The sequence below is a fragment of the Arachis ipaensis genome, chromosome B04, assembly GCF_000816755.2.
Source record: "Arachis ipaensis cultivar K30076 chromosome B04, Araip1.1, whole genome shotgun sequence".
NCBI lineage: Eukaryota > Viridiplantae > Streptophyta > Magnoliopsida > Fabales > Fabaceae > Arachis > Arachis ipaensis.
The window spans coordinates 104887179-104910067 of NC_029788.2; the positions used below are offsets into that span (position 1 = coordinate 104887179).

General features: G+C 34.2%; 1 protein-coding gene across 1 annotated transcript; it reads left to right on the top strand.

The window, feature by feature from the left end:
- On the top strand, window positions 16481-19726 carry LOC107639676 (receptor-like protein 12). The gene has a single exon (XM_016343229.2). The coding sequence runs from the start codon at window positions 16594-16596 to the stop codon at window positions 19537-19539; it is 2946 nt and encodes a 981-aa protein (XP_016198715.1). The 5' UTR covers window positions 16481-16593; the 3' UTR covers window positions 19540-19726.

The following is a 22889-nucleotide window of genomic DNA, read 5'->3' on the forward strand; positions in this document are numbered from 1 at the left end:
ATATAGTATTTTTAATTTTTTGTTTTCAGCTCTTTCTTTATGAGATTTTTGGATCCGTCACTAGTTATTGTTGTTGTTTATAAAATCACAAATCCAATTCAATTTAAACCTGAAATTGGATTAGATTTTTCTTTTTAAAATTATCTAATTTAAACTGCATTGTAAATAAAATTAATACTCAAATCAAATAAATTTTTAACTCAATCAATTTAAATTGTATCGTAAACACCCCTAAATAGAATTTAGTCCCCATATTTCCAGTCAAAATTTCATTTTCTTCTATTCTCTCCCGTGCTGACCTGGGGAGGGGAACATGCCACTCTACCTTTTTTCGATTTTACATGCTCACTTATTGACTTATTGTACTTAAAGTTGAAACAAAGCACATTATAAAGAGAGAAGAGTGTTAAGAAATCAGTAGGCAGGTATAAGAGGGCGAGTGGAAGCTTCGATTTTCCTTTTTTTTTTTTTAAATATTAATAATAATAAATTATTAAATATGATTTAATTTTTTAAAAAATTTATTTAATATTTAGTTTAATATAAATAAATATTCATTTTAATTTAAATATTAATAATTTTTAATATCTAAAAAATAAATAACAATATTAAAAAAATTAAAAAATATTATTATTAATATTTTTTAATTAACGATCACTTCGTTAGTAAAAAGTACACACATATTTTTTGCACTTTAAAATATATTCTCTATTGGTATATTTTTGTAATACATCTTACATTATATAATTTTTTGTATAATTTTTTAATATTATATATGTTATTGACCCTATAATAATATTTTTGGATCCGTCCCTGCCAGCAGATTTTGTGATTTGTAGCCATCAATTAGCTATTATTAGTATTTTTAATAATGTGATATTATATCTAATGGTATGAGATTATTTACTTTTCTTTTGCATATATATAATATAATATAATAATAATTTATAATAAAAATATTATGTATTTATAAAAATTAGTTATCAAATTATTTATTAATTATTATGTATTTATGTATAAATAACATATGTTATTTAACTCATTTTTAATGTATATTTTATATGTTAATATATATTTTATATGGAATTTTTTTACTTAAATAAATTAAAAAAAATTCAAAATTACCAGATTTTCTTAAGTGCTTTGAATGTAAATTATCCCGAAACGATTTACTTGCAATGAGTAACATTAAAATATTTGTCATGATTTATGTAAGAAATTTAATATACAAAATCTTAAAATAATTTATGTGAAAAATTAAAGACACAATACATTCTTAAGAGTTATGTTTCGCAGGGAGCCACTATTGTAACAGGTTAACAGCGATAAAATTTTTTGAGATAAAGAAAAAAGACAGCGCAGCTAAAGAAGAAGAATCAGTAAATTTATGAGAAATTCTTTACATACAAGCATTTTTTTATACAAGTCTTTACAAGTGCACCTTCTTCTTTCTCTTCCTCTTTCTCTTCTTCTTCTTCTTTTCTTTCGTTTCTTGCCTTTTCTTTTTCCTTCTTCAACCATTACTGCACGTTTTTACTGTACCTTCTTCTTCTTCTTGCTGCACGTTCTTCTTCTTCTTTTCTTTCGTTTCTTGCCTTCTCTTTCTCCCTCTTCAACCGTTAGTGCACGTTTTCACTGCACCTTCTTCTTCTTCTTCTTGCTGCACGTTCTTCTTCCTCCTCCTCTTCTTCTTCTTATTTTCTTTCGTTTCTTGCCTTCTCTTTCTCTTTCTTCATTTATGTGCTTTTCTCTCTGTTTTCTTTCTTTATTATTCTCGATTTCTATTGTTTTTTGACATCAAGCTCTAAAATCATTTTTGAAGAAGAAGAAACAGCAGAAGATGAAGAGGAGAAAGAGAAAGAGTTCTGAATTATGCATAAGGTGTACTTCAACAAATTTTGGGTGTATTTCTTAAATTCTTTGGGTGTAGTTTTTGTAATCTTTTGGGTGTATTTCTGTAATCCTTTGAGTGTATTTCTATAATCGTTTGGGTGAATTCCTGTAATCGTTTGGGTGTATTTCTGTAATCCTTTAGGTGTATTTCTGTAATCGTTTAGGTGTATTTCTGAAGTTCCATTATCTTCAAATTTGGCAAGATCAGAAACTCGTTTTCATGGAGGAAGAAGAAGAATAGTCGTTTAAAATACATGGTGAGTAGCGCGCTTTGGAAACAGGAAGTGGTTGAATAACGTGCGTTTACTCTTGAATGTGGGAGTGTAATGCGTGTTTTTTGTTGGGTTTGTGCCAACTTGTAAGACTTGTAAACCAAAAAGACTTGTATGTGTAGCAGGCCTCTAAATTTATATATTTTTTAATTGCTTTTATTTATTAAATCTTCTTCCTCAGCTGCACTGTCTTTTTTTTTTTTAATTTTTTTGTCTTAAAAAACTTTATTGCTGTTATAATGGTGATTTCTGCAAAATGTAACTCTTGAGAATATATTGTTCTTTTGATTTTTCACATAAATCATCTCAAGATTTTGTGTATTAGGTTTTTATATAAATTGTGACAGGCTTTTAAGTATTACTCATTGCGAATAAATTGTCTTTACTTACTGTATTTTATGCTAAAAATAAGTAAATCTATTTAGTTTAGGATGATTTACATTTATTTGGTGAATCACAATATTCTAAAACGATTTACATACTTTTAGATTACAAAATTTAAATATAAATTATCCTATTCTGTGATGTTTAATATCTATATTTAAAGTGATAGGAATAAAACACAATTCCTTACTTGCAAGAATTAGAGGAATAACCATATCCACTCACAACAAGTATTAACACCAGTACAATAATACTCAATAGCAGCGGAAAAATTACATAAACAAAAAATTAAAAACAAGCTAACACACCAAGATTTTTAACGTGAAAAACCTCCTCAATGAGAAAAGTAAAAACCACAAGTCACTAAGACCAGGATATAGCTTCACTATGATGAAAAATATGGTACAATAGAGTCACAAATTACTGCACAAAACGTGCATACAACAAGCCAAACAACCCAAGCTTCAGAGCTTTCAAAACAAGAACAAGAAGATGAAAATACCACAAAAATAGAGCTACTGTGCGTGGCCAATATCTCCAGCTACAGATGTCGAATTGAAGATCCGAACGGTGAAAATAAAGAACCAGATGTGTGGAACACACAATCCAAATTTGAACTCGATCCAAGTGTTAACGAATCTGCAGCAACTAATTTACAGAGACAGCTTTGTGTATGTGCGAAAATAACTTTCTCTCTTCTCTTCTCTCTAGTGTTTTGGTGTTCTCTCTTGCAAAATGACATCTCTCACTCAATTCTAACTCACCTCAGCCACTTCAACTAATCATGAGCTTGAATACTAGTATTTGAACTTTTTCTTCACATAGAAAGAGAACCCAAAAAATCCAACATAAAGTATTGTTGAGTTAAGAAATTAACCAAATTAATTAGTGATGACAAACATTATTTTTGGGTAAAATAAATAATTAGTGTTGATTAATTTTAATTGCATAGTACTAATTATTTATAAAATATTGCAGGCCAAAATTTGAACTACAGCCCAAATGGAATGGAAAATAAAACAAGAAGTTATGGGTCAATATCATAAACGAAGCCCATAAGGAAACAAGGTTGGAAAAATCAAAACGGGTTGCTTAATGGAAACCTGATCCAAGCCCGTGTCCACAAAGCTTCTCATGCAAGATTGAAGTCTTCACTCTCTCCATGTGGTTCAATCAAAAGCAACATTCACCTCTGTGAGTTGGTCAGAAACTCAGAAAAGTAAGAAAGAGAGAAAGAGCATCTTCCCTAAGCTAGTCACCAAAAAAGCAAGAGAGAGAAGGATTAAGCTTGAATGGCAGATGTCAAATCACCAAGCTCAAACCAAATCAAGCTTAGGTTAAAAGTAACCCATTTCCTCTTGCATGCATCAGATCTTCTTCTCTTCTTCCAAACTCTCTGCAAGTCCGAAAATGGCATACAAGGAAAAGTTATTTTCTGTCCTAATCTGCTATATATCTACGGTCACAAGTGATTCTTGGGAACCAAGTAGCTTCTCAATGGCTCAGATTAAGTTGACCATTGAAAGATTTTTGTGGTTGCTGTTGTATGGCTTTCGGTCAAGATGAGAAAGTCAGAAGGAGAGTTTCTACTCTGGAGATTAAGGAGAAAAAGTGAATCTGTGGGTTGGTGAAGCTTAACGCTCAAGGTGTTGACCTTGGTAGAAGGACCCAGCAACATGCAAGGAGATAAAAGAGGTTTGCTGTTCATTCAGAAACCAAGGAGAGAAAACCAGAGTTTGAGAGTAGTGTTCTGCAAAGAAGTTCCTCTACTTGAATAATGCTCTCTTTCAAAGAAGCATTCGGCCAATACTGAAGAACTCAAGCTGAGGTTTGCAAATCTGGTTTTGCACATAGCAAATAGGCTGTTGATGAAGTCAATCTCCTTCATGTTTTACTGATTGTAATGTTCTTTTCTATGTTTATCTTTCTGTAATTTCTTGAGAAAAAAGGCATTGTGAGAAAGCTCAAGTAAAAGCCATGAGTGGAAAAAGGCTGAGTGATACACTTGAGAGAAAAGCCTAGAGTTATTTTCTGATTTCTTTAGGTATGTCTATGTCTTGTATCGTGTACCTGTGAGGTATCCCTTTCTTAGTTGGGTTAGCACTAAGAGTGAATAGTTAGGTATTAGCATAGCTAATGTCAAGTTAAGTTAGAACTTGAGTGTGAAAAGATTGGGTCAATCCTGTGAAATTGGTGTATGTAATACTGTTAACTATAGTGAAATTCTTCCATAGTTGTGGAGGAGACTGGACGTAGGTTGCATAGCACAAAGCAACCAAACCAGGATACATGCTGGTGTTAGCTTTTCTCTTCTCTGCTGTGTTCTATTTTCTGATATTCATGAGACAAAATTAAATTGTCTCATAAATTTTCGCTGCTGAGTTCAAACAGAATTAGAATTGAATGTTTGTTTTAAAAGGGTAATAACAGCAACTTAAAAGGAAGGCATAGATTCAACCCCCTTCTCTAAGCCTACCACAACCTTCAATTGGTATCAGAGCTAAGGTCTCAAGAATCAAGCTTAACCGCTTGGAGCAAAGATCCAATGGCGAACAACTTGGGCACAACTACAGTTGCCTACACCCTCACTGAAGGCCAGTTAAACAACCGGCCACCTTTCTTCAACGGGAAGAACTATGCCTACTGGAAAGAAAGGATAAGGATTTTCATCCAATCCTTTGACTACAACATATGGAATATTGTTGTGAGCGATCCCAAGATCCCAACAAAAATAAGTGCTGATGGAGTGGTGACTCCAAAAGAAGAAGCTCAATGGAATGAAGATGATAAGAAGAAGATAGAGCTGAATGCTAAAGCAATCAACCTTTTTCACTGTGCTATCAGCTTTGAAGAGTACCGGAAGATGTCTCGATGCAAGACATCCAAAGAAATCTGGGAAAAACTCCAGGTTACACACGAAGGCACTAAACAAGTCAAAGAAACGAGGATTGATGTGCTGCGAAAAGAGTACGAGATGTTTAGCATGAAGGATGGAGAAAGCATTGATGAAGCATTTGAGAGATTCTCAATCATAATCAACAACCTTGATGCTATGGGTACAAACTATGCAGAACAAACCTTGGTGAGAAAACTCCTTAGAAGCCTCACAAAAGAATGGGAAACCACTGCCACTGTCCTAATCGAGAGCAACAACCTAAGTCCCATAACCTATGATGAGTTGAGAGAAAAACTCCTTGCCTATGAAACCATACACACAAACACAGACTCAAAGAAAAAGGGAATAGCCCTCAAGTCACAAATAGAACAAACAAAAAGTGAGTCTAGTGATGGTATTTCAGATGATGATCTTTTATTTTTTGCTAGGAGATTTAGAAGAATGATGAAGAACAAGGGCAAATACAAGGGTTCAAGTTCAAAGGAGCACAAGATCGACTTGAGCAAGGTGACGTGCCATCACTGCAAGGAGGCTGGACATTTCAAGCTAAACTGTCCAAAGCTCAAGAAGGAGGACAAAGGTAAGAAGGAAAGGAAGATAGTGCTCATGGCAGCCTGGGAGGATCTTGAGAACGACTCAAATGAAGAAGAAGAATCTGAAGGAGATGATAAAGACTGCTTCATGGCTGGAAACAACAACCTTGATGAGGTAAATTATTATGATTTGACCATTGAGAACTTACATGCTATTATTGATGATCTCACTTTAAATACATCAAAACTGCTTGATAAGTACAATAAATGCAGATCTTAAAGAGATGTGTTAAGAGCTGAAAATGATTTTTTAAAAGAAAAAGTGAAGAAAACTGAATGTGCTTTGGACATTATTGAAGAAAACAGATTTCTAAAATCTGAACTTGAAAAATTAAAAGGAAAACACATTGTGGATCCTTCTCATGAGTTAATTGCTGAAAATGAAAGATTAAATGATATGATTAAAAGGCTGAATGGTGACTTAGCAAAATTTGCTCAAGGTTCTAGTAACTTGGACAAATTACTTGCAAGTCAAAGACCTTTGTTTGAAAAATCTGGTTTAGGTTACATAGCCAAGGAAGATGCAGTTTTAAATGTTTCCTCTATAAAATTTGTAGCTTCTTCATCAAATACAAAATCCATACCAAACAAATCTGGCATTGGATATGTTCCAACATTTGAAGAAAAATTTGATGAAATAAACACAAGTGAAACTGAACCTTCACCAAGAACCGAACCTAGTTCAAATAGGCCAGGTTTGGGGTACATTTCGAAAAATGAGGCTATTTTCAAGAAACAACCATTTCACAACAAAACCTCATATTCGAAAAGTCCAAATGTTCAAAGAAATTCTGGTGAAAATGCTTTTGCAAAGAGGAATAATTTTAATAAAAATCAGTTTGTCAAAAGAAATGCATCTCCTCCAAAAATCAGAAAATTTCAACTCTTTAATCATTTCAAGCAATATAACTCACCTCAATTTTAGCGACACACATCAGAAAATCATTGTGTCAATTGCAAGAAATTTGGTCACTCATATGCACAATGTTTCATTGAAAAGAAATTTGTAGGAAACAAAGTTTACAATGTTGTTTGTGATTTCAATGCACTTGGGCAACCAAGATGGATTAACTTCAAAGGATCCAAATTAATTTGGATACCTAAGGCTACTTGAAACTCTTCATGCATATTTTCCTAGCATCCAAGAACAAAAAGAACATATGGTACATGGATAGCGGATGTTCAAGGCACATGACTGGAAGGTCAACTTACTTCATCAAACTAAATAAGTATGATGGAGGTTTTGTGACCTTTGGAGATGATGGTAAAGGTAAAATCATTGTTGTTGGAAAAGTAGGTAATGAGCAATCTACTTTCATTGATGATGTACTTTTGGTATGTGGTTTGAAGCACAATCTTTTGAGTATAAGTCAGCTGTGTGATTTAGGATATTTAGTAATTTTCAAAAGACTTGAATGCTGTGTTGTTAATGAAAAGACAAATGAAGTGATGTTTGTTACTAAGCACTTTAATAATATGTATGGACTTACTCTTGATGAACTAAAGGATCAAAATGTAGCTTGTCTTCACTCTAAAGAATCTGAAAAGTGGTTATGGCACAAGAGATTGGGCCATACAAGTATGTTTTAAATAAACAAACTTGTAAAGAAAGAATTAGTAAGAGGCCTTCCTTTGATAAAGTTTGACAAAGACATCACTTGTGATGCTTGCCAAATGGGAAAACAAACAAAAAGTTCTTTTAAACCAAAGGAAGACATCTCCACTAAAAGAACACTTGAGTTGCTACACATTGATTTGTTTGGTCCAACAAGAACTCAAAGTCTAGGTGGTAAACATTATGGTTTAGTAATTGTGGATGACTATACTAGGTTTGGTTGGGTTTTATTTCTTGCACACAAAAATGAAGTCTTTTCGGCCTTTAAACCTTTTTGCAAGAAAATTCAAAATGAAAAAGATTTAAAAATCTCTTCTATAAGAAGTGATCATGGAACTGAATTTGAAAATAATTTATTTGAATCCTTTTGTGAGGAATTTGGAATATCTCACAACTTATCTTGTCCTAGAACACCACAACAAAATGGTGTTGTGGAAAGACGAAATAGAAGCATACAAGAGATGACAAGAGCTATGCTATGTGAGAGTAATGTTCCAAAATTACTTTGGGCTGAAGCGGTTAACACAGCTTGCCACATTTTGAATAGAACAATCATAAGAAAATTTTTGAAGAAAACCCCTTATGAACTTTGGAAAGGTTACCCACCAAACCTAGACTACTTGCACATCTTTGGATGCAAATGTTTTGTTTTAAATAACAATGATAATTTGGAAAAAATTGATCCAAAGGCGTATGAGTGTGTGTTTGTAGGATATTCCACAACTAGTAAAGCATATAGGGTTTATCATCAAGATGCTAGAATTATTGAGGAGTCCATACATGTTACATTCTGTAATACTAACTTGGTACAAAGCATTTTGGAAGATTGTGATGCAGGAAATCAAGCTCAAAAGGAAGATGAAACTACTCAGAATCATGACAAAGAAAATTCTGGTCAAGCTGAACCAAAAACTGCAACTGCTGAAAATTCAAGAGACAATTTCATTTTGTCTCATGAATCTGAAGGAAATCCTGAAGCTAGCAACACCCAAAATCCCTTGATATCTGAATCTGCCTTCAAATCCACCAGACCTCGTGAATGGAGATTCTTGAAGAATTATCCTGAGAAATTTGTCATTGGGGATGTTTCTCATGGAGTGCAAACACGGTCTTCCACTAGAAAGGCAAATGAAGGATCAAACATTGCCCTTCTTTCCCAAATAGAGCCTCAAAATGTCAAGGAAGCCCTTAGTGACCCTTCTTGGGTTAAAGCTATGGAGGATGAGCTTCTTGAGTTTGAAAAGAACCAAGTGTGGACTTTGGTCCTAAGGCCAAGTGGAAAGAAAGTGACTGGCACCAAGTGGATATTTCGGAACAAGTTGGGAGAAGATGGTAGCATTGCAAGAAACAAGGCAAGACTAGTGACACAAGGATATGACCAAGAAGAAGGAATAGACTTTGATGAATTCTTTGCCCCTGTTACCCGAATGGAAGCCATAAGACTTCTCTTAGCTTATGCTGTATTTTGTGGTTTTAAATTATATCAAATGGATGTAAAATGTGTATTTTTAAATGGTGTGATAGATAGAGAAGTGTATGTGGAGCAGCCTCCTGGTTTTGAAAATAAAGAGCATTATAATCATGTTTTCAAAATATCTAAAGCTCTCTATGATTTGAGACAAGCTCCTAGAGATTGGTATGCGAGACTTAGCTCTTTTCTCTTGAAAAATGGTTTTCAAAGAGGCACCACTGACACAACTCTATTTATCAAGAACTCTAATGATTCTTTTATTCTAGTCCAAATACATGTTGATGACATTATTTTTGGTTCAGCCAATGAATCTCTTTGTTCTGAATTTGGAAAACTCATGACAAGTGAATTTGATATGAGTATGATGGGTGAACTTAATTTTTTTCTTGGGCCGCAAATTAAACAAACTGAAAAAGGTATTTTCATTCATCAAGAAAAGTATGCCAAGGAATTAGTTAAGAAATTTGGTATGAAAAATGCCAAACCTATGGGAACTCCCATGCATCCTAGTTCAAAATTAGATAAGGGAGAAACTGAGAAAGATGTTGATGAGACTAGGTATAGAGGAATGATTGGGTCTCTTATGTACTTAACTTCCTCTAGACCCGATATTGTGCAAAGTGTTGGATTGTGTTCTAGGTTCCAATCCAAACCAAAAGAGTCACATCTTTCTGCAGTTAAGAGAATCATTAGATATGTTCATGGCACATCCAATTTTGGTCTTTTGTATCCTAAGATTGATAATTTTTCTGCAGTTGGTTATTGTGATGCAGATTTTGCTGGTGATAGAGTTGATAGAAGGAGCACTTCAGGCTTATGTTGCTTCCTTGGGAAGTCCTTGAATGTTTGGTCAAGTAAGAAACAGCCAACAGTGGCTCTATCCACTGCTGAGGCTGAGTATATAGCTGCTTCTTCATGTTGTTCTCAGCTTTTATGGTTAAAAACACAGCTTGCCGATTACAAATTAAATGCTGAAAATATTCCCTTGATGTGTGGTAATATGAGTGCCATTAATATTTCTAAAAATCCAGTTTTGCACTCTAGGACTAAGCATATTGAAGTGAAATTTCACTCAATAAGAGAACATGTCCAAAAGGGGGATATTAGCATTCAATTTGTTAAATCAGTGGAGCAATTAGCAGATATTTTCACAAAACCATTAGCTGAGGACAGATTCGGTATGCTTAGGACAAGTCTAGGAATTTTGAGTTATGATTCTTTATTTGATAATTGCTGATGTATTTGCTGGAGCTTTTTGTCTCATAAACAGGTATGAGACAATTCTGGGCAGAAGAAGAGCGTTCCCCTTAAATCAGCGTGATCTGGGCATATTTCAAGTGAAAAATGATTTGGGCTAACCTCAAAAATCAGATCTAGAGTGGTCCAATATGTTTCCTTAAATCCAACCATCTTTGGGCCTAAATATGGATGTTACAAGTTTTGATTGGTTGTTAATTTTTTTTTTGTTGTTGTTGGGCTGTGTGTTTAAAATATCTTTTGAAAGGATTTTCATTTTTAAAGGATTTTCAGTTTGATTTTATTTTTTTCAAAATTTAAAATAAATTTTTAGTTTTATTTTAAAATCAAATAAAATCTTTCTTTTATGAGGTCATGTCTTTTCAAGTCTTTTCAATAGATGATGCAGTTGCATGGTTTGAGAAACTTTCTTTTGGGTACGGTTACCAACACTCCCTCTCTTCCCTCCACAACTCTTCGGTTTTTTCCCACTCACTTTACTGCTTCTCTTAAAGCTTAAAACTTACCAAATGAGGACGAAAACCCTGGCTAAAAGGCCTCCTCGTGAGAAAATTTTCAAGCGCTCCACCAAACCTGCAATTCACTCCCAAGACCGAACATTCACACCTTCACCCTCTCCTCCTCGCACTACTCCCATGGCCCGAACTAAGACCACACCAAGGTACCCAGCCTCTGCCAAGCCAACGCCACCACCGAAGGCCACTCCTTCCAAGCCAGGCTCCTCAAAATCTGGTTCTGCAAAGCCTAGATCCTCCAAAGGCAAACGTCCGGTGGCTGAGAAACCTGTTCCTGAACCAACACAACCCAAATCCAGGTTGGTTCCTGTGCGCTCTCAACAAGGTAACACTCGAGTCCCTCTCAAAAATGTTAAAGAACCAGACATTGGACCTTTTGATCACAAAGCTCATTTTTTGACCTCTCATTCGAACTATAACCCCTATAGATTCAAATCTGCCATGAATAATGACTTTTATGAGGGGGTTATCCGGTATCGTACCCTGTGTCCATCTTTTCTCACTGATTTGCCATCTTTGAAAAGAAAAGGTTTTCCATTTGTTGATAACTTGATTTTTCTGGACTGGAATCATCTTTTTGACATCAAAAATTCTGTTTATCCCTTATTGGTCAAAGAATTTTATGCAAACATGACTTATCATTGAAGGCACTGCTCACTCATATGTAAAGGGCCGAAACATAGTTTTAAACATTGAGACTATCAGTGATGCTTTGAAGTATACTGATGTTGGGCCTTGTGCTTACACTTCGGTTAAGTGGGATGAAGGTGTTGGAATTTCTTATCATGATGCTTTAATTGATGGTATTACCCCCACTCACAAAACCCTAGGATATGAGCGTGCTCAGTTGCACCGAATGGTCAACCACATTATACTTCCTCAAAGTGGCTCATATCAAAGGGTTTCCTATACTAATACTCTTGTTTTATATGCCCTTCTCACCAAAACTGAAATTTCATTTGCATACTTGATGGTTAGATATATGTTTGACTCTATAAAGAGTGAAAGCACTTCCTTATGGCATGTTTCTAACTTGCATATTTGAGTATTTTAGTGTTGACTTGACCAATGAGGAATATCAAAATAGACATTCATACCTAAAAGGGGGTGGTTCAGTGAAACATAACAAAGGACCTACTCGATCTGAAAGGGTGGTCTTAGATGATGAAGATGATGAATTTATTCCTGAGGATTCTCCTTCTCTTTCCACTGAGGGTACATCCATCTCTACTGGAAAGAAATCTGCTCTGCTGAATGTGGTAAAAGATGTTGTTCAGAAGTTCATTTCTCAATCAAATCACTTGATTGCTATGAGCAAAGAGCAAAGGAAGCTGGCTAGCAAGCATGAGAATTTCCTAAAGAAATCAAGGGATAGAGTGGCTGTATTTATGACTTTCATTGATAATTTTCAAAAGGATGAAGACCCTGCCACTGATGTTGAAGAGGAAGCTGACTCGGAGGGGAATGGTTCTGATGCCTAGGATTTGTCTCACGAATACTGCTGCTGCTGTCTTTTTTGTCTCATAAACTCTTTTTTTTTCTTCTACTACTTTTGAACTGTTTTTTTTGGATGACTGTAATAACTCTAAATACTGTTGCACCTTTGGTAGTTTAGTTAGTACTTTGCACTGTGAACTGACTATTTTCTGCAGGATTCAAGACATTATTTTTGTTGATCATGCTTATTGTCCGTCCTTGATGACAAAAGGGGGAGTAATAGCAATAGGATGGCAATAGGATGGTAAATGTGTGATGTGTCCTAGGAATTTTTTGGCATTGCTGCAGCTACTATCACTCTTTTGTGTTTTTTGTCTGATTGCTGCATTAATATCTGAAATCACATGTTGAATCTTTTGGCTGCTAATATTAGTTTGATGTTGGGCTGATAAAATGGGGTTGCTTGTGTGATATCCCTTAGGCAATAAAAATGAGTATAGCTCTCTATTGTGTTCTCTTTAAGTACAATGTAAAAGCAGGTACAAAGAGGAAAGCATAAATCCAGGGGGAGCTAATCTTGAAAAGGAAAGGGGGAGCAATATAAAAGCAAATGACAAAAATCAAAAGGAGTTTCTAAACCTTACTCAAACTCATTTCCTTTTGATTATTGCTTAAATCATGTTTGTCATCAAGGGAGAGATTGTTGAGTTAAGAAATTAACCAAATTAATTAGTGTTGACAAATATTATTTTTGGGCAAAATAAATAATTAGTGTTGATTAAAAGCCTAAAGAAAAACAAAGAAAGAAGTCAGATGGGCCAAACGGGTTGCTTAATGGATATCCGATCCAAACCCAAGTTGATTTCAATTCCTCCAACTTGATCTCACATCACAAGCAACGTTCACCTCTGTGAGTTGGTCAGAAACTTAGAAAAGTAAGAAAGAGAGAAAGAGCTTCTTCCCTAAGCTAGTCACCAAAAAAGCAAGAGAGAGAAGGATTAAGCTTGAATGGCAGATGTCAAATCACCAAGCTCAAACCAAATCAAGCTTAGGTTAAAGGTAACCCATTTTCTCTTGCATGCATCAGATCTTCTTCTCTTCTTCCAAACTCTCTGCAAGTCCGAAAATGACATACAAGGAAAAGTTATTTTCTGCCCTAATCTGCTGTATATCTACGGTCACAAGTGATTCTTGGGGACCAAGTAGCTTCTCAATGGCTCAGATTAAGTTGACCATTGAAAGATTTTTGTGGTTGCTGTTGTATGGCTTTCGGTCAAGATGAGGAAGTCAGAAGGAGAGTTTCTACTCTGGGGATTAAGGAGAAAAAGTGAATCTGTGGGTTGGTGAAGCTCAAGGCTCAAGGTGTTGACCTTGGTAGAAGGACCCAGCAACATGCAAGGAGATAAAAGAGGTTTGCTGTTCATTCAGAAACCAAGGAGAGAAAACCAGAGTTTGAGAGTAGTGTTCTGCAAAGAAGTTCCTCTACTTGGATAATGCTCTCTTTCAAAGAAGCATTCGGCCAATACTGAAGAACTCAAGCTGAGGTTTGCAAATCTGGTTTTGCACATAGCAAAGAGGCTGTTGATGAAGTCAATTTCCTTCATGTTTTACTGATTGTAATGTTCTTTTCTATGTTTATCTTTCTGTAATTTCTTGAGAGAAAAGGTATTGTGAGAAAGCTCAAGTAAAAGCCATGAGTGAAAAAAGGCTGAGTGATACACTTGAGAGAAAAGCCTAGAGTTATTTTCTGATTTCTTTAGGTATGTCTATGTCTTGTATCTTGTACATGTGAGGTATTCCTTTCTTAGTTGGGTTAGCACTAAGAGTGAATAGTTAGGTATTAGCATAGCCAATGTCAAGTTAAGTTAGAATTTGAGTGTGAAAGGATTGGGTCAATCCTGTGAAATTGGTGTATGTAATACTGTTAACTATAGTGAAAATTCTTCCATAGTTGTGGAGGAGACTGGACGTAGGTTGCATTGCACAAAGCAACCGAACCAGGATACATGCTGGTGTTAGCTTTTCTCTTCTCTGCTGTGTTCTGTTTTCTGATATTCATGAGACAAAATTAAATTGTCTCATAAATTTCCGCTGCTGAGTTCAAACAAAATTAGAATTGAATGTTTGTTTTAAAAGAGTAATAACAGCAACTTAAAAGGAAGGTATAGATTCAATCTCCATTCTCTAAACCTACCACAACCTTCAAGTATAAAACTATAAAACAATTTATATAATAATAAGAAGAGAGAATTTATATAGTAAAAATTGATTTAGAGAATCTAATCATTTTAAATTTTCTTTAATTTATTTAAGTAAAAAAAAAAGAATTAATCTCTACATACAAGTGTTTTGCATTTACAAGCTTTACAAGTTTGAACAAAACCCACCTATTAAACGCGCTGCTATGTTACATGCCTTTTTAACAGAATTTTAAATCAATTTAAATCAATTAAGGCACAAAGATTTCGTTTCTTTTTTTGAGTTTCTTGTCAAATTTGTTGGATCTCCTTTGTGCGTTTTCTCTTTGCTTCGTTTTTTTTATTTTCATGGTTTCTGAAATCAAATTTTGAAATCATTTTGAAGATAATGAAACTTCAGAAATACACCCAAATGATTATATAAATACACCCAAATAATTACAGAAATACACACAAACGGTTATAGAAATACACCCAAACGGTAACAGAAAGGATTACAGAAATACACCTAAACAGTTACAGAAATACAACCAAAGGATTACAAAAATACACCCAAAGGATTTAAGAAATACACCCAAAATAGGGAGAGACAGTATATTTCTTCTTGAAATCTTTTAATGTTTTGCTGGTTAAGGATGAGGCACATGGCAGAGACAATCTAAAAAAAACCTAGAAGAACAGTAAAACAGTACTTTGAATAATGTTTCTTCCTTTTTCCTGGTGAATCAATAAACCATAGCCATCCACCGGTTTGAGCGTTCTGGTAGATCTCCTATTCCGGAAAACGAGTCGCAGAAACATTTAATTGTGAACTTAGAAGTTGATGATCCATCATTGCAATCATGTTGATGGCAAAGGGAAGCCACGTGTACAACATCTACAAGCGCAAAGAGCTTATTGATTTCAAGCACAACAAAAAACACTTACCTAACACTAATTTTTTTCAGCACTAGAGTTGTGAATTGCAGTTACCTTGAACGGCGAGCATGACGACAAGGAAGAAGTGACGGAAAGAAAGGGGTGCGTGTTTTTTTTTTTTTTTAAATTTGGAACAACTTGTATAACTTGTAAGCCAAAAAGACCTGTATGTATAGCATGCCTAAAAAAAACCGCTATAATTTGGGAAATTAGTCTCCCCGCGTGAGATAAACGGCGTAGTAAAAAATTTCTTTAATTTTTTTGTTGTCTAGTTTCTTTTATTTGATATATAATATGTCTCGTGGTTAGATAAATGGAATATTATACCAATAGACAAAATCACGGTATCCCATCACTGGGAAACTTGATCTTTAATTAGATAAGAATTAAACTCCCACTAGTCCACTACTACCGTGGATAAACTAGTCAAAGTACTTGCTAATAATTTAGATTATTACTCTGAAAATTGTACAGGGAAGTGGGAACATATTATTGAGAAATACATTACTTCAAATAAAAAGAAAGTTAAAAACAGACTGAAAAAGTCTGATATATAATTTGTGAAATCAGCCTTCTCACGTGAGATAAACGGCATAATCAAACCAATTTTTATCATTTGAAAATTAGATTTAGCTAACATGTCTAGTAAAAATACATATTAAAATTATTATTAGTAAAAAATTTTGAATTTTTATTTTAATAAATATACAATTTTAAATTTGTGTCTCAGTACACATGTTAGTTTACTCCTTGAAAATTTCTTTTATTTAATATAAAATATGTTAGTCTTGAGGTTAATGGATTATTATACCAATTTTCTTGGACAAAGTCACGGTATCCCATCGCTTGGAAACTTGATCTTTAATTAGATAATAATTAGTCTGAGTGTCTCACTACTACAGTGATAAACGTGTAATTCTCTTTTAATGACATCTTGTTATGTTATTAACTCTCGCTGTATATAGATGAGCTGATTTATTCAAACTATTTCAAAAACTTTTAATGACCTATAACTAAGAACAAAAAATTTGTACTAAAATTAAACCCTTAAATATTGAGTCGTTGGTAACCGTTTTCCCTATAAAATTCGCGCGGTGTTTGCTGAACTTTTCATTGAACTTTTTATCTAAAACACAATAACGCAATGAAGCTTCTGTGGCATCTTGCTTTGTCGCTGCACTTCCTTCTCTTTTTTCATCACTCACTCTTTTCATCATTCTCACTTACAAACTGCTTACCTTCGAATCATTTAACCACTAATGAGTGTCATGAAGACGAAAGCAACGCCTTACTCAAGTTTAAGGAAAGCTTTGTGATCAGTAAGTCTGTTTCTCAAAATCCATTCAGTTATCCTAAAACTGCTTCTTGGATTCCAACTACAGATTGCTGCTCATCATGGCATGGCGTCGAATGCGACGAGCTCACAGGTCATGTGACTGGCGTTGATCTTAGTAGTAGCCAGCTTTATGGTTCCATGGACGGCAATAGCACCCTTTTCTCACTTGTTCATCTTCAGAGCCTTGATCTTTCTGACAACAACTTCAATCACTCTCAAATTCCAGCCAGGACAGGTGATCTTTCACAGCTAAGGCATCTGAATCTTTCTCATGGCTCTGAAACCACATTCTCTGGCGAAGTCCCACATGAAGTTTCACAGCTGCCCAACTTGTTGTCCCTTGATCTGCGCAGCTATATTGGTGTGGATAATCCCGATGATCCAATCAACCATTTGAGACTCAAGACAACCACACTCAGGTCCTTAATTCAAAACTCAACTAGACTCAAAGAACTCCATCTCTCTTTTGTGACTATATCATCATTTGTACCGAATATTCTCACAAATCTTACACATCTGCAGAAACTGTCCCTTTCCCATTGTGAACTATATGGTGAATTTCCAATTGGGGTATTCTATCTTCCAAAATTAAGAGTTTTGAATTTAGAGTACAATAGAAACCTGAGTGGCATGTTGCCTGATTTTCACTCAAGTTCACTCATTAGCTTATTGAATCTCAGAGGAACAAGTTTCCATGGTTCTTTACCAGCATCCATTGGAAATCTTAATTCCTTGTATTGGTTCTCAATTTCAGAATGCAGATTTTATGGTTCTATTCCTTCTTCAATAGGGAACCTCACTCAGCTTGAGTATTTTAAGCTTGGATACAATACAATAAGCGGTGAAATTCCATATTCTATAGGAAACTTAACCAATTTAGCAAACTTGAGTCTTGTTGAAAATAAACTTTCTGGTGAAATCCCTTATTCTCTCTTTGGCCTAGAGAACCTTGAAACTCTTGTTCTAGGGAATAATTTGTTGAAGGGACAAGTAGAGCTTGAGATGTTTCTAAAGCTGAAAGTTCTAACTTATCTTGATATATCATCCAATAATTTGGTTTTGATCACTAGGAAAGGTTCTTCCAATAATCTAACGCTTCCTCCAATTCAAGCGATGGATTTGGATTTTTGTAACCTAACCGGTGAAATCCCATCATGGATGATGAACCTAACTGCTTTATTTTACTTGAGTCTTAGTCAAAATAACCTTCAAGGTGAAATCCCTATCTCTCTCTTCAGACTAGAGAATCTTGAATCTCTGTCTTTAAGCAATAATTTTTTGGAAGGACGGATAGATCTTAACGTGTTTCTAAATCTCAAAAACCTTAACTTTCTTACTTTAGCACATAACAAACTGACTCCGGTCAGTGGAAAACTTTCCTTCAATAATGCAACCCTTCCTCCATTAGAAGTACTAGATTTGGTTTCATGCAATCTAGATGAGTTTCCAGTTCTTATTCAAGAGCTGGATGCACTATCTTATCTAGACATGTCGTATAATGATGTGAAGTCTATACCTAATTGGGTATGGGAAAAAAGAAGTCTTGAAAGTTTGTCTGTTTCCCATGGTTCATTAACAGGAGAAATATCCACATCCATATGCAATCTAAAATCACTTGTGTATCTTGATTTGTCCTACAACAACTTAAGTAGCGAGGTTCCTTCATGCATAGGAAACTTCAGCCAATCTCTTCAAGCTTTAATGCTACAAGGAAACAAATTGGTTGGTCGTATTCCTCAAACGTATGCAGTTGGAAGTGCCCTTAAGATTGTGGATTTAAGTGAAAATAATTTACAGGGTCAGTTACCAAGAGCTTTGGTAAATTGTAAAATGCTAGAGTTTCTTAATGTGGGTCATAACCAAATTAATGATTCATTTCCCTTTTGGTTGAGGACTCTTCTTGAGTTGAAAGTTATCTCTCTGCGCCATAATGAATTTTATGGACCCATCATATGCCCAAAGCCATGCACATTTTCTAAGCTTCACATCCTTGATTTTTCTCACAACAAATTCTCCGGAATTTTGACTCCAGAAATGATCAAGAGTTGGAAATCCATGATGATGTCCAACGCAAGTCAATTGGCATATGAGAACAATGTTATAAAGTTCAGTGGAAAATCTTGGTCTATTTACATTGATTATGAATTCACAATGTCTAACAAAGGGATTGTGATGACTTATAATGAACTTCAGCACCTCTACTACATGGTAGGCATTGATCTTTCAAGTAACAGAATTTCTGGAACAATTCCGGATGTCATGGGCGAGTTGAAAAGTCTTGTCTTGCTCAACTTGTCCAATAACATGCTTTCTGGAAACATTCCTTCTTCTTTGCAAAAGCTTTCAAACCTTGAAGCATTGGACTTTTCTCTCAACAACTTGTCGGGAAACATTCCACAGCAATTAACAGAACTCACCTTTTTAGAGTTCTTTGATGTGTCGTACAATAATCTTTCAGGTCCAATACCAGAAAACGGACAATTTTCCACCTTCCAAGAAAGTTCGTTTGAGGGAAATCAAGAATTGTGTGGGATTCAATTGTTGATGAAGAAATGTGAAAATCATGGTATGGGTTCACCGCCTCAGTCTGATGGAGATCAAGATTCAGGATCTTTGCTTCAATTTGATTGGAAAATAATTCTTATTGGATATGGTGGAGGACTAGTTGCTGGACTATCTCTGGGAAATGTTTTTTGTCCGAATATCCTTGCATGGTTATGGAGGAACTTTATGGGAAGAAATCTTGTCTTTTGATTAGATAGGTGTGTGTACTCTAGCATTTTTCATTTGTCCTTATTTTCTTTTAGAGTTCCTTTTATCTTTTTCCTTTTTTTTTTCTGGGTTATTGTAAGAGTGATGAATGATGAGTTGTGTAGAATGTAAACTATTTTAAAATAAAGTGACAATGATGATAACAAGCATATGTTATGCATTTTTATTATATATGGATTTAATCTTCATAGATGGTTCGTAAAAAGATTATACTCTTTTATGCATTATTTAAATAATGAGATATATATGTTTTTAATTTTGTCATATTAAACAATAAAAATAGAAAAGGAGCCCAACAATGGAAAAGGCGGCTCAGGAAAAATATTAGAAAATTTGCAGGTGAGGCTGGAGAATTAACTGTCAAGCATATAGCTCACTGTATGATCGAATTAAAAAATTTGACAAATAATGAAGATATGAAAATGAAGTTTTTTCTTTCTTCATTAACAAAAAATATTTTTATTTGATTTTTAAATCTAAAGTCCAATTCGATTTTGACATGGGGGCAATTGGAAAATGCTTTTCATGTTTAATTTTATAGAGGAGAGTTGAATGTCACATTGACAGATTTGCTTGCAATAGAACGAGACGATAGATGATTATATAATTTGATTCAAAAATACTCGCAATCGATGTTATGTGTCGATCCCTGAAAGCGAGATCGTCAAAATAGCCATCAAAGATCTTGGCTTTTATATGCGTCGAAAATTACTCAATGTGCATATTCCTGATTTAGCCTATTTAGTTGAGAGAGTTTGACAAGTTGAAAAATAAAAGAAGAAAAGAAGAAAGAAAGAGAAATAGTTGAATATGAGTTTGTCGAAAACAATTATTTAATGATGATAAATAATTTTGCTTTTGTCCTTCTAGCAAAAAAAAAATCATCATCATCAAAAATAATATTTTCGACAAGTTATTGTTGAATTCTTCAACAAGCCAATGTTTGACAAATTTAAACTTAATTAAGTTATAGGTGCATGTTGGAACACTTTAGAAGGAGTTGCGTACTCTATTGACAATTGTTAGATATAATTGTGGAAAAGAAAAAAAAATCTTTTATCAACTTTGAAACTCTATAAAGTTGATCAAATTTCAGAAAAGAAAAAGTTTTTCTGTTCAATTTTAAAATTGTGAAGTTGGAAATTAAAAAAAAAAATTCATGGATCTTGATCATAATTTTATTGAATTATCAAATATGACAATTTCTGACCACAATGATCCGAGAAGAAAAAGCAGTATTACCATGATTTGGGTAATATGTTGTCATAAAAAAATTCGATGAGGTATCGAAAATGAACATGGCTGAAAATATTCAACAAAATATTGAAGATCCAATAGTTCGACAAACAGCCACTTTGGCTCAAGATGTGGAAAACAAATACTTGGGAGCATTTCTTATATTGAAGATAATTTTTCTTCGATAAATTGAAAAAAAAAAATATCCTTGACTCTTCAAGAATGGTATGATACTTCACTAATATTTTGTTATGCACTACATGAAAATATTTGTAAAAATTTGTACAATATATAAAATTGATCAAATAATTATTTGGAGCAGTTTTAAATTGATCAAGCCATCGAAAACCAATTTCAACAAAGAAGAGCAAGCTAGACAAAGAGGTAAGACACCCACAGGCTCCATCCCTTCAAAGTCCACATGACAATTATTCATCTTATTTTTGTCGATCCTTGACTATTGGGGTTGGATAGATCAAGAATTGGCAAGAGTTTGGTGATCCAAAAATGAGATAATAGCAATAACAACAGGCTCGATGTAGTTATTTTGGTCGAGACCGTGCTAGAAATACCAATTTTCGAGATCAAATTGGTGATGATAACCAAAGTGGTCGACAGTTACATCGTGTTCCTTCTACTTCGACGGATCGAGGTAAAGCAGTTGAAACTCCATTTCTAAACATGGATTAACTATATCGAGAAAAATTTTGAGGAAGAAGATGAAGAAATGACGGTACCGCTCTCGAAAATATTGAATAATAGTAAGTATTTATACTTTCTTCTTTCTAGTCGAAAAAATAAATACTTAGGGGGCATTTGTTATATCGAAAATAATATTTTCGATAAAGTATTGAACTCTTTGACAAGCCAATATTGGACAAGAATAGACTTCAATCATTGCTAAGTGCCAGAAAATATTTCGATCAACCTCCAAATACATGTTAGAATTAACTTTGGATTGGAGTCAATTAGGTACTCCAATAGATACTCTCTATTAATCGATTAACGCAAATGTAAAAATCGAAGAGGCAGACTCGACAGAGGTCAACTATATCGAAGAAGAGGTTAGTAGTGTCGAAGATGGTAGACAGAAAATCGAATCGAAGGCAAAAGTTTCAATCTCGAAAGCAATTTGTTAGTTGAGAAAAGAAGTGAAGATTAACTACATAGGATTCATCGAGGATGATCAATCGATGAAGGAGAGGATTTTGATCGACTAGGGCTCATCAAGAAAGAGCAAAGCAATCGAAGAAGTGAAAAAGTTAATAAGTGAATATGGTTAGTGGCAGTTACAGACGGCACTTAAAGAGAGCGGGAATGGTTATTCAAGGATTGATCTGAATGTGATTGGTCGAAGACTTCTATAAATACGTGAAAGATGGAAGGAACAAAGGTTGGAATCTTTTTCAGAGAAAACACTCACACTCACTCACATCCCCAACGACTTTCTGAGTCAGTCAAGAGTCTTTTTCTTTGAATGGTTCCTTCCATGTCTTTACTTTTCATTTAAATTCATCGTCACTTTCTTTTCATGCAATTTATCTTCTTTGCAATTTCATTTCAATTCCTTTAAATTCAGCAACTTTTACCCTTTCCCATCCTTTACCTTTTAATTTGTCCTTTACTTTTCCAAATACTTTTCCTTTATGTAATTTGATTTTCCTTTTATTCAAGTTATTTAAGTTTTATTGTTCATTTCGAATTTCTATAAAGCTTAGTTCCTTCTTCTTCGTCATTGTCAAAGGCATAAACTTTGATGTAAATAAAACTGGTACTCACAAAGAGGAGTAGGTTTCGCTTCCAGACTATTAGATATTGAATCATCATCAATTTACTAAAAATCGACAAAACAGTCAATAAATTTATACTATTTAATTCTCGTAGCTCGATTTGGATAGTGACCAAAGCTCAAGGAAATGTCCTCTAAAAAGCCTAACAGCCAAATAATTTTCATAACATTAACTTTCTTCAAATCATATTATATCAAACTCACAAATGTCTAATATTACTAACATATCCAATTATAGATGTCGTCATATTACATTAGACAAATGAATGTTTTGAATGGATCTTACTTTTTATTTTTCAATAGAGGT

What these genes read in the sequence shown, in the direction of transcription:
- LOC107639676 (XM_016343229.2), top strand. Translation starts at nt 16,594, where the DNA reads ATGAAGCTTCTGTGGCATCTTGCTTTGTCGCTGCACTTCCTTCTCTTT.